General features: G+C 29.9%; 1 protein-coding gene across 1 annotated transcript; it reads left to right on the top strand.

The window, feature by feature from the left end:
• The first annotated feature begins 1,131 nt into the window (after nt 1–1,131).
• Nucleotides 1,132–11,481, top strand: LOC117178767 (ras-related C3 botulinum toxin substrate 1). Its single transcript, XM_033370226.1, has 4 exons — nt 1,132–1,625; nt 3,096–3,221; nt 4,999–5,335; nt 10,405–11,481. Exons 2-4 carry the CDS (start codon nt 3,106–3,108, stop codon nt 10,537–10,539), a joined length of 588 nt encoding a protein of 195 aa, XP_033226117.1. The 5' UTR covers nt 1,132–1,625; nt 3,096–3,105; the 3' UTR covers nt 10,540–11,481.
• The last annotated feature ends 670 nt before the right edge of the window (nt 11,482–12,151 follow it).

Below are 12,151 nucleotides of genomic sequence, written 5' to 3'. Positions count from 1 at the left end.
ACAGAACTTTGAGAAACTTAATCTTTAACTATACTTATTCAGGCAAAAAATTCAGAATATGAACACGCATATAAATACTGCAATCTAAAGAGATGTTTTGATAAAGTTTCATTCAAGCATTCTAAATGCAAAGAATAAATATCTTAGCGCGAATCGCGGGAATCAAAAGACACGCACTCCAGGCGCACTCAAACTTGCGAGCCTCGGGCACAGCGCACGGTGAGAATGTGCCCGCGACAATAAATAGTTCATTTGCGGATTATTTTATTACAAACTAACAATTAAGAGATAAATGTTTTTGAAACTTTCCAATAATTTCTGACCTTTTATATTAAATTGAGAAATGTAAGGCAAAATATTTATATATTCTGATGAAACACTCGAGTAAAATTCAAAAATACATTTTTTCAATTTTGAAATTATGGGGTTCTCAATTTAAAAAATCGGGATATAATTTACATACATAGTAATATACATAAATTTCTATAAAATATTATAATTATTAATATTATTATTATTTAAAAAATTAATTATTTTAAATTTCAACTAAATATGTTTATCAATTAAAACTTTTAATGTCTTGAAACGTATAGTTTCATTTAGTATAATTTCTACCGCTTTTTTTTCAAAACAATAAAATAATATTATTTATAGACAGTAAATTTTAATGGCAAAATGACTAATTTTTTCAATCAAAGATGTCAGCTAAAAATATTTATTACGATACAACTACATTTCAATTCAATTTAGAAGTCAGTCTTATGCATCTACATATTTTCTTGATGCAAAATTTATTCAAATAATTGATTCATTAATTGAAAATAATAAATAAAAATTCTCGATATAAAATTTTTATTTTATATTTTTAAGTATTTAGTATTTGCCGACTTAGTATCGGCTATTTGGTGGACTTGTTCGACGGGTGAAGATTGCAGGGGCAAAGTAGTTGGTGGGTGCGGTTTTCGGGTTTGAGAGGAATGAGGGGATCGGGCAATTTTCACCGGGAGCGCCGTCTACAATTAGTTCCTTGAACTATACACGTGCCGCATCTAGGCTTATAATATTTTTGATACCTAATGGTTTCTTCGCAGATAGCGCTAGTTGCAGCTTCTCAACAAATACACAAATTCGTGGACGTGTTCCTTCTTTTCAGCATTTTTGTACTTACATTTTTATACCATCGCGAACGCGGAGACTAGCCGACCGCGCATCTTTATTTTTCGGAGTAATCCCTGCATTCGAAGCAATCAAGTTACGAGAAAAAGTGACAAAACCTGTGAAAGTGCTTGAAGGACGGTGTGTTTTTTAGAGTGAGAATCGCCATTTTTGGGTAAATCGACAACTTGTACTGCTGTTCTATAGATGAAATGGTTGAAATGAGTGAGATAACCTCTATTCAGCGCCTCTATGTTCAGTGTTCTTAAAAAGGAGAAATAACGAAGTAATTGTGTTTGTGGAACATCTGTTTACTAAAGTAATATTATTAGTATTACTTCGTTTCATTTTCACTGCACTCTGAAAATTATAATACCGCCATGGCACCCTTCGTAGTGATTTATTAAGAAGATTGATTTGGACAACGTCTTGTGAAATCTCGTTTAGACAAGTCTGCTAATCCATTTTTGGTAAGAAATACGTATCTTCGGATTTGAAATATCCAAGCTCTGATAATACATTTTTTGTCAATTCGAATAGTCTGGTTTTTATTGAATCCCCTTTGTATCTAACCTGTTTCCAGTTCTTTTTTGAAAAAGTTCTCCGTTGCTTTTATGGAATTTATATAAAACCAACGATTTCTAAGCAAAGGACGACAGTTTTCAAGTGTTGGGATACATTTATTGATTAGAGTTACTAAAGTACGCGGTGTTTTTAAATATTCTATTCCTTCGGGACTACTCTACTTAATTTCCTAGAAACGATTTCAACTCAATTAAGGCTTTATTGGCTCCTTAATTAAAAGTTCATGTAGATAAAATTTGTAAGTCACGGTATCTTTTCTAGTGTATTTGCCATTCTTAGCTGGTATTTTTAAAAAAGAGGAACTGTAGGAAAACGCTTTTAAAAACTAATTTTTTATTTCAAGTCTTAAGAACACACATTCGAATTTTGAAATGGAATAGCTTCAGATTTGAAATTATTTAAATCACTTTAATCAAGTTTAAAAAAAATTAATTAAAGCCTTCATTATTTATTAGCTGCCCAAAAATTTATACTACAATTAACGAAGTGAAAATTTCAATAATAATTAAAATTTCGAAGTATTATAATCAATGGAATTTTCAAGCTTACAATTGAAGCAGTTTGTTAAAAAAACACCAAAGTAATGTTTTAGTGAAAACGAAACTAAATTTTGTAATAAAAAGTATATTGATATTTTCTAAATTATCTAGAAATTGATTAATAAATATGATGATTGTTGAAAACGGGTCTGAATTAATTTAAAGAGTGCCTGCTGATTTCAGAGATTAAAATCTAACTTGCACTAAAAACATCGTAAATAGAACTAAATAATAAAAATAAATTTACTACATGGATGTACAATAATGTAATAAAAATACAGTTAGTCCAGAAAATGTTCTTGAATAAAGAGACAAAAGTAAAAGTATGATTTTTATTTTATAGTCCAAAACAGGCCTAAGTATCGTAAAAACCAGCAACAATTTTTGATAAATGTAACTACGAAAAGAGGTTAAATAAAATTAAAAAGTTGTGTACTATTTTAATTTTTCTATAGTTTTTAAAACAAGAATTAAGATTACAAAATTATTATGAAATAAAGACGACAGAGAAACTGTTTCTAATTCCGCAAAATGCAAATTTATAGAATCCCTTTTCTTCTCTATGAATTGTTTTTTGTGTCATTCGAATGCAAATAAACTTGAGAATTTCTTAAAAACAGTATAATATAATTCAATTTTGAGGTTTTAGAAAAATAAAATTATTAGAAAGTAAATTCAATGAAGATTGCATCAACTTTCTTTCTTCACCTAAGACTTCTTTTCTTTTATACAAATTTGTCTCGTTTATCAGATTTTTATCTTTAAAATTAACTTTAATAATCGTATTCGTTTAATATTTTTATTTTTAATTTACAGACCAACCACCATGAGTTCGGGTAGACCAATCAAGTGTGTCGTTGTGGGTGACGGAACTGTTGGAAAAACGTGCATGTTGATATCGTATACAACAGACAGTTTTCCAGGGGAATATGTTCCTACAGTGTAAGTAGTCTTCTGTTAATTTATTTGCAATCTTAAAGCATGGCCAGGGTTGTAATAGGAGTTGATCTTTTTTCAATGTTTTTTGTTAAAAATTAAATTACTTGGTTGAAACTTAATTTGTTGTTGAAAATTCATTTCTTTGATTTAAAATTAAATTTTCAACGGAAAATTTAACTATACTATTTTTCATTAAATATTTATATTTTTTAGTATAAAATTCATGTATTTTGTTGAAGACGCATCTGTTTTGGAAATTAATTAATCTTCTTGGTTCGAAATTAATCTTTTTGATTAAAGATTTAACTGAACCAATTGAAGATATATCATATTGATTGAAAAGTAATTTTTTTTATTTTTAGTTGAAAATGTTTTTTTTTTTAACTGAAAATCTAACCACTGCATTTGTTTCTACAAAATTTATCTTTTTTTAGTTTGCAATTCAGCTATTTGGTTGAAAAACGATTTTTTTGCAGGTTATATACTAACCTAATAAGTATTTTACATAAAAAATATTAATATGTCAAAAGTGCACTGGACTTAAGGCTTCAAGTATAGGAAGATGAAATAAAAATTTGTTTTTATTTTTATATAAATTCATGGACTTTAGGAACAAAGGAGTTCCGTATAAGGTCATGTCGCCGGATACATTTTTGGAATTGATCTAAAGTTGGCGAGTGTCATAAGCGCACATGTTTTACTTTTTCTTCCAACTTGAAATATACCACTTCCTGTTGCTTTCAGAAGACGAGTATAGTGGCCATAGATTCATTGTAGGACCAAAGATCATCCCATACTTGAAACCGAAAAAAAATCATTTTTACCCTTAGAAAAACGCAAATATCTTCTGAAGTAAAACCAGCTACGAGGGCCCTTTTCATGCGGACGTCTACCTATGTTTGAACATATCTTTTAATACAATTTGTCAATGCAATCTAAATTAAATATAATAATTTCATCCCTAGATTTTACTACCATTAAGAAATTGCTCATCTTTTAATAAAGTTATTTTCACAATTTAAAAAATTATTTGACATATATAAATAGTCCTTTTTAACACATTAAGATATTTACAAGGACAAATTATATCTGGAAAAATCTGGAGATACTTGTAAAAAACCTGTAATTGTCAGGGATTTTTTCCAGAATTTGAGTAGACACCCTCATGATGTTTACTATTTTTAAAAGAATATCACCGGTTTTGGCTGTTTGATATCATTTGAAAAATTCTTTGAAGGTCAAATGTATTATTTTTTGCCGAAATTTTCCATGACATTCAATTTGGAAAAAGTTATCAGTCTAAAGGTTTTTTAAAGCACTTAATAGTGTGGATGTGTAACTATAAGAAGAACCAAGAAGTATATTTTTCCGCGAATATCTCAATGAAGTGACACTAAAGTAGAAGGAGTTTTTTGTCACATTAGTCTTCCTAAGAGCAGTAAACTAGGGTGTCTATTAATAGTTTAGCAGGGCTCACAAACACCCTACTCCTCACAGGAAGCAATCCGTTTCACATTACCATTTTGCTGTTCTTCCTTTCTTATAGTGATTAAAAATAAGGTTTTATGTTTTTTCCGAAAAAGAGGAATTAGAAGATGCTCTTAAATGGCTTAGACCATTAAATCTCTGTAAAAATAATATAAATGTTATTTTTAATACTCTTTAAGTGCCGGGAAATCCTTTTTGTTTCATAGAAATACTTGGTTTTTTGTGATTTACTAACCATTTTATTCTATTTCAGAGGATCTAATTTAAAAATTATTTTACCTTTGGGTTCCAGATTTGACAATTATTCCGCTCCCATGGTGGTGGACGGAATTCCTGTGAGTTTGGGACTGTGGGATACGGCAGGACAAGAAGACTACGACAGATTGCGCCCCCTGTCTTACCCACAAACTGACGTGTTTTTGATTTGTTTCTCTGTAACGAGCCCTTCTTCGTTTGAAAATGTAACTAGCAAATGGTACCCAGAAATTAAACACCACTGTCCCGATGCACCGATGATTCTTGTCGGAACAAAGATTGATTTGCGAGATGATCGCGAAACCCTTACTGCACTCGCCGAACAAGGACTCAGCGCTATCAAACGTGAGCAGGGACAAAAACTCGCAAATAAGGTAAACGTTTTATTTTGGTTTCATAGAACCGAAATTATTTACAATCGCTTTTCTAGCAACTCTACATGGGGATTCGTTGTAATTTTTATACATTTTAATTTTACTAAAAAAAAATTCGTAAAATTATTTAAAGACGCAGTCTTTTAAAGTTTGAATATTCTATAGTGTTTGTTCATTTTCAGAATTTTTTTTATTTCCAAAACAATATCTGGAAGTTTTATAATGTTCTTGATTTTTCTAGAATATTCTGGAATGTTGCAGAATGTACTATTTTACAATTTTCTGAACTTTTTTTCGAATTTTCTAAATACTTCCAAAACGTTCTGGAATATGGTATTTTGTAATTTTCTAGAATGTTGGGAAATTACTTACAGTATTTACAATATTTTTGAAGGTTATAGTAGTCTTTAGCCAAAAATTTTCTCTTTAAAGGACTGATTGCTCTCAAAATTCTGTATAAAATAAACCGAGGATGAAGCCAATTTTTCTAGTTTTTAAGTAGATATAGCAAGAATATTGTAAATTTCAATGTTTTCTTATATTTTGAATAACTTCCGAAATAATCAACATTTTTCAATGTTTTTCGGCTCGTTTTGAAGCTATTTTTTCACCGTATCACAGCAGCTTATGATTATGAATCGTAAACATGTTTCTTATAAACAAAAATGTTCTTGTAAAATATTTGAAACATATAATCATGCAGTTACTACAAAATTTCTTTAAAATAAATATTTGTTTAATTTTGATTCTGATTTGCCAATAAACAAGATGTTTTCAAATTTTTACGATTTGCACTCATAAGCTGTTGTGATACGGTGAAACAATAGTTTCGAAATATGCCCAAAAACATTGAAAAGTTTTGATTATTTCGAACGTTGTGGAACATTCAAGAGAACATTGAAATTTGCACTATTTTTGCAAAATCTGCTTAAAAAATAGACGAATTGGCTTCATCCTGGGTTCATTTTAGACCGAATTCCGAGAGCAATCAACCCTTTAAAGCAAATATTTTTTAGCTCTGGTTTAAGGGCATGTGATACTTACAATTTCCCCACCTTTTTTTCCGCAAAAATGAAAATTTTTAAAAACTGAATTCGGAAATTCTATAAAATATCATAACGGACGTCCCCGGACTCTTCTTTGGGGGATAATAACAAAAAAAATGTGTTGTGCTAAATAACAATTTTATGCACACTGTAAAATATTTTTTATGTAACTTTACCACTTTCATAGTAGGTCCGTATATTACCTACTATCAAAGTAGCGTTTTCCCAGACAATGGCGAGTATCCACGTTCAGTCGGGAAATTAACTTTCAGGTTATGTAAGTTTCCAAGCAGATTCGGTAAAATCGCAATGATTTGTAAATTTGTAGGTTATGGCATTTTAACAAAAAATATTTGAATTTTCACAATTGTTCGTAATTCCAGTATCCGAAGTAAAAACGTTATTAATGGTAGCTTCAGTAGAAATTTTAAATTGCCCGTTAAAATCAGGAATGTTGCAGAAAGTAATATTTTTCAAATGACTAAATTTTCATTAATTAATATATGTGCAAAGGAAAGAACATAAAAAGGAAATAAATCTGCATATAAATAAGTTATTTATTTATGTAAATATATAATATATATGTATATTTTTTACTAAAATTCCCTGTACCAAAATAAAAATTATAATTCCGCAAGGAAATTCCCTGTCGTACTACCACTGCTCAAATAAAAACAATATTGTACATCGTTCAGGTCCATACCATTTATAAATGGCTGTCCTCCGGCTTTAAGTTGGGCTTCGAAAAAGTGTTGGATTTTCTACATAAATAGTCAATTCATTCATGCAATTTATATAGAAATATTTTTTTTCGAAGCCTAACTTCAAACCCGGATGGAAGGCACATATGAATCTGAGCGTCCAGTAAAAGTCTTATACTTTATAAGTTTATACGGCATTTTCCGCCACACTTCACTAACTTATCCACGCTCAGATAGTCAGAGAGGCAGTGTGAGACTAACGAGGTTGCGAAAGATCCGTTTGGTAGCGCTGAAAGCTACAGACGTAGGTTTCCAGAGTTTGAAGCGTCAAATTTTGACCTGCATTGGCTTCAAATGCACGAAATAAATAATAAACTTAACTGAGTAGTAAAGAAAACTTAGACAATAATTTAAATATTTAATGGCAGCTAAGCCCATTCAGCAAACTTGAAACACATGCAATCAATATTTTTGGAGTTTCGCTGATTCATTGAATTTATTCGATTTCTGTAAACTTTTAATCTTCTTATAATATATGTTTTGATATTGAAATACTTTTCTTATTTATGCAAAAATGTTTTTCTTTAATTGTAAGAATATATTTTATGAAAAAGAATGACTACAATGAGGTAATTCTCCTTCAAGAGGTTATTCGTTAAGCTTTTACATATTATTGAATACATTTTGATTCATTTTCAATGTAAAGAACATTTTTTATTATTTTTACTAATTCCTGACAACATTTTTACAAATCATTGTAATTTTACAAATTTTCTGTTATTTTCCGCACCCTGCAAATTGAACAATGACTTCTAATTTTACTGTATTAAAACCTGCATAAATGCGATTTATATCAATTTCCCATTTTCAAGATGCAAGGTTACGTTCGAAAAGGGGATTTTTACTACTTTTTGTACTTTCACAATCTTGCAGAAATTCTCCACTTTCAAAGAGGGTCCCTTTATTACCTACCTTAAATATGACAGATTCACGAGCAGAAAATGTATTCTTACAACATCATGCTATATTGCAATACTGAAAGTGGTAAAGTTACAAATTCATTTGGATTCTTAACCTCAAAAATGGTATTTTCCCTATAATACAAGTGATAATTTTACAGAAAATTTTCTATGTGATTTTACCATTTTTAGTTGTGAATTTTTTTTTTTTTTTAGATTTTTTTTTATTTTTTTTTAGATTGCCTGCAAACAAGGTTAGTTCCGGGAGATTAGTTACTATGTTTATTTGTATAAGTCCAAAGTTTTCGTCCAAAAATATTGTGTAGTTTGGAGTTTACTCGGGTGAATTGTAACACACATAACCTCAAAATATACACACACGTTGTTAGCAATATCAAATTTTTTTTGATAAAACAACACACAAAAAATTGTGCGGGGACGTCCGTTAGCATGTTCGCTATTATTTCCCAAATTTTTAAGGAAAAATATTTATTATTCTAGAAAAAAACCGGGGGAACCTAAAACTGGTAAAATCGGAACCCGTGTTCTTAAAGCATAGGGCCGGATTTTCAAGCATTAGGCCACGCCCCTTTGCTCTCAGGTCTCGAATTCTATAATTTTAGATCACAGAGTCCGAGACTTTAAATCACGTAAAAATTGTAGTTCTAAAACCACGCGCTTACGTGAATTAATCTATTAAAATTTCTTTCCGTGTGTATATGTAATAAATTTAAAAAATATTCTGGAATAGATTAGAATTTTCGAACGCTGTAAAGGCCAAATCCACAAAAATTCGAAAATAAGACCATTGGCTCAAAAACGGAAAAATAATTCAAACACATATCCTAATAAAAATGATTTTTTATAGTGTCATTTTTTTATTTTTTCCATTATGACGCCATAAGGGCATAATTGATAATGTCGTCTAGACCTCTGCGTACGTGCGCAGTCGCGTCAAGCAGAACAGCTGGTAACAGAGTAACAGCTGAAAAGTGTTGAAGCGGAAAGTAAATCCCCACTTAAGAAAAAAAAAATGAACCTTTATTATTTCTCCCCTTTCCATTTTATCGAAGACTAATAATATTTTTTTGTCAAACTTGTTTTGTATCGATTTAAACACTGAATTCTCAATTAAAAAAAATGAAAATTAGATTTGTTATCATGGTCCAAATTTGAGAAAAAGTGCCCCTTGAGCGATCGCCTCTCACTTTTTCGAAACCTAATAATATTTTTCAATTAAAGCTTTTTCGGATCGATTTAGCATTTGAAGAGCATTTGAAAATGGAATTTTTTATTTTTCTTTATTTTTTGTACAATCAAAATGGGAATTTTCGATTTTTTAAGAAAATCCAAAAAGTTCTTATGATCATCTTGCAGGACTTTCAAAAATTACAGTTTTTCTTCTAGTAATTTTTTTTCATATCGTGCATCGTTTGGCTTCAAATTTGGATTTTTAAATAATTTTTTCAATCTTATAAATGCTATAACTGATCATTTTTATTTGATCGAAAAAAGTCATTAGGATAAATTATTTGGTTTTCTGAGTACTAAAAATAGCCATTCATAAAATTTTTTAATCTAAAAAAAAATGGTCCCAAACATTTTGAATATGCTCTTAAGTTTGTTAATTTGTATCCGAAATGGCTGGTTAACGAACTCGTCCTTTCTTTTAGCACCTAAAAAAATTGTCTCAAAGATGGATTAGATCCGTTCATTTCTACTACAGTTATCGTGTTTACTGGCGGATGGCCGGACGGACAGACAGACATACGTCATCGTAAAAACTTGATTTTCGGATTTAGGGGGTCTCGAAACGTGTAGATCCGTTGAAAAACTGTATTGTCAAATTTCGGACAATTCTAATACTTTCTCAATAAATTATGAGAATGGAAAAATTCTATAAAGTTTCTCGCAACCTTACAACATTTGTCAAACAAACTTTTCTGGGTTCAATTCAGAACTGATTTGTCTCGAAAATTACAAACAATTATAATATTCTGAAAAGCCCTAAAATATACTTTAGGATTTCGGTATTTTCTAGATTATTATTTTATTTATAGGAATACTAAACTCTCGCATTATTCTAGAAATTTCTCAAATGTTTTGAAATGTTCTAGAATAAGCTGGAATGTTTTAGAAGGTTCTCGAAGCACTTTTATAAAATATTCTTTCTTTTCCAAAAACATTCTTTGAAAATTCTCGAAAATGCTGAAATGAATAGGAATTTTCTAGAATGTTACGAAATCTTCTAGAAAGTTTTTTCATATTCTAAATTAATCCGAATTGTAAAAGAATTTTCTATATTATCTCACTACTCAATCACAAAATTAGAATTAAAAAAAAACTATTCTAATTGTTTACAGGTTCGAGCTGTGAAATACATGGAGTGCTCTGCCCTCACGCAACGTGGTTTAAAGCAAGTATTCGACGAAGCAGTTCGTGCCGTCTTAAAACCCGAGCCTCAAAAACGACGCCAGCGAAGGTGCACACTTTTGTAAATGAAACGAAAGCAGAAAAATGGTAGTAATATAGGTAAAGGTAAAGAGAAATAGATATAGTATAAGCTTCGTCATCGAAATAATCTCGAATTTACTCATCGTTTTACAAGTTTCGATCGACACGTAATTTGTAATATTTACAATTTACTACCAACAGCTTTAATGTCATTAGCTCATTTATCTGCGGAATCTCTGTGCCGAGTTATAGTTACTTAGATTCAATTTTACAAAACACTTTATCATTTGCTTTTTATGAACGTTGTGCCATAAGAAGGCTCTAAATGGCATTTTCACACAAGAGCACATCAAAATAATAATAAAATTTAAATATATCATTTATTTTGAAGAGGTCATGGTCTTTGAAAACATTGAATTCAATTTGCGTAGGAAATTTGTCAGTACTGAAGCTTTAAAGTCATTTGGAGTGTCAGTTGATCGAATTTTTGTTCGGAAGACAAAGTCACCTTTAATAACTATGAAATATTATATTAAATATGTATAAGAATATAATATTCATGCATTTTAATTAGAAATTTAAAGTCGTGCCATAGTAAATAAAAATAAAATTCGTAAACACTTTTGCACTTCAGTTTTAGATGAGACGATGCATGATTGCATACTGATCAAGTAGAAACGTGTTACGCTCGAAAAAGGCTTTTTACGTTGTAAATTACAACGTGCAATTCATGTACTAAATGGAAACAGTACTGCCATATGAATATACATAGAAAATGACTGAAGTTGAAACATAATTAAGACTTTTAAACACGTTTTAGTATCCATTGTATTTTTAATCTGTCCTTTTCATGACATTTGCGGAAGAATTCTTTCAGTTAAAAAAAAAGTGTCTTTTATTTCCAGAATTTGTACACACTACCAGGCAGGGTTGATATTCGCGACTTGAAAAGTAAAGTAGCTGAAAAGTAAGACAAGTGACAAAAATTAGTTTCTTGGACAAAAGTTTGTCTCATTTTTCAGCGCTTGTATTAAAAATAAATGGATTGATTAAAAAGTGCAACATATTTGTCAGTAGAAATGAAAGATTAAATGCGAATATCATATATACTATAAATATGATGGTATAGGTTTTGGCCAGATAAAATTCAATAATTAAAGGTGTCATCTGATTTTCCTGTACTGGCCTAAATTGACGATGACATATTAATTATTATAATATATAATACATCACTTTAGTGCTGCAGAATTGACCCTTGCTTTCGTTTAGAAGAAAAAACAGTAGAAAAAAAACTTAAGTGGCCTAAATTCTTGTTAACATAATTAATTACTTAATTAAGAAAATTTTCATTCAATTTCGTGAAGGACCAATAAACGTCGGTAAGGGTTAAGCTTGCACTGAGTTCTTGGAAGTTTTCAAACGAGTGAAAATATGAAAGTAGAGAAACGAATCGTTATTTTTGCGATTTTTTTAGAGCAGTGAATGAAATGGTGTATAGACTTACCTCATTAAGTTACACAAAATAATAATCAAAAGAAAGATAACTACTTTATATTATATGTACGATAATGGAACAGTAACAAAGTAACTGGAGACGAAAATCTAAACTGGGAAAAGCAAACATATTTTAAAAATTAAAATAATTCTGATTATAGA

This window comes from Belonocnema kinseyi, chromosome 8 (assembly GCF_010883055.1).
Source record: "Belonocnema kinseyi isolate 2016_QV_RU_SX_M_011 chromosome 8, B_treatae_v1, whole genome shotgun sequence".
Classification (NCBI taxonomy): Eukaryota; Metazoa; Arthropoda; class Insecta; order Hymenoptera; family Cynipidae; genus Belonocnema; species Belonocnema kinseyi.
Note: the sequence above shows the minus strand (reverse complement) of the source record. Positions and strands in the feature narration are given on the sequence as shown.

Bases quoted from the DNA above. Each gene is read 5' to 3' on its own strand.
- LOC117178767 (XM_033370226.1), top strand. From the start codon at position 3,106: ATGAGTTCGGGTAGACCAATCAAGTGTGTCGTTGTGGGTGACGGAACT. The intron at 3,222-4,998 runs GTAAGTAGTCTT...TTTGGGTTCCAG, and splicing joins GGGGAATATGTTCCTACAGT to ATTTGACAATTATTCCGCTC. The intron at 5,336-10,404 runs GTAAACGTTTTA...AATTGTTTACAG, and splicing joins GACAAAAACTCGCAAATAAG to GTTCGAGCTGTGAAATACAT.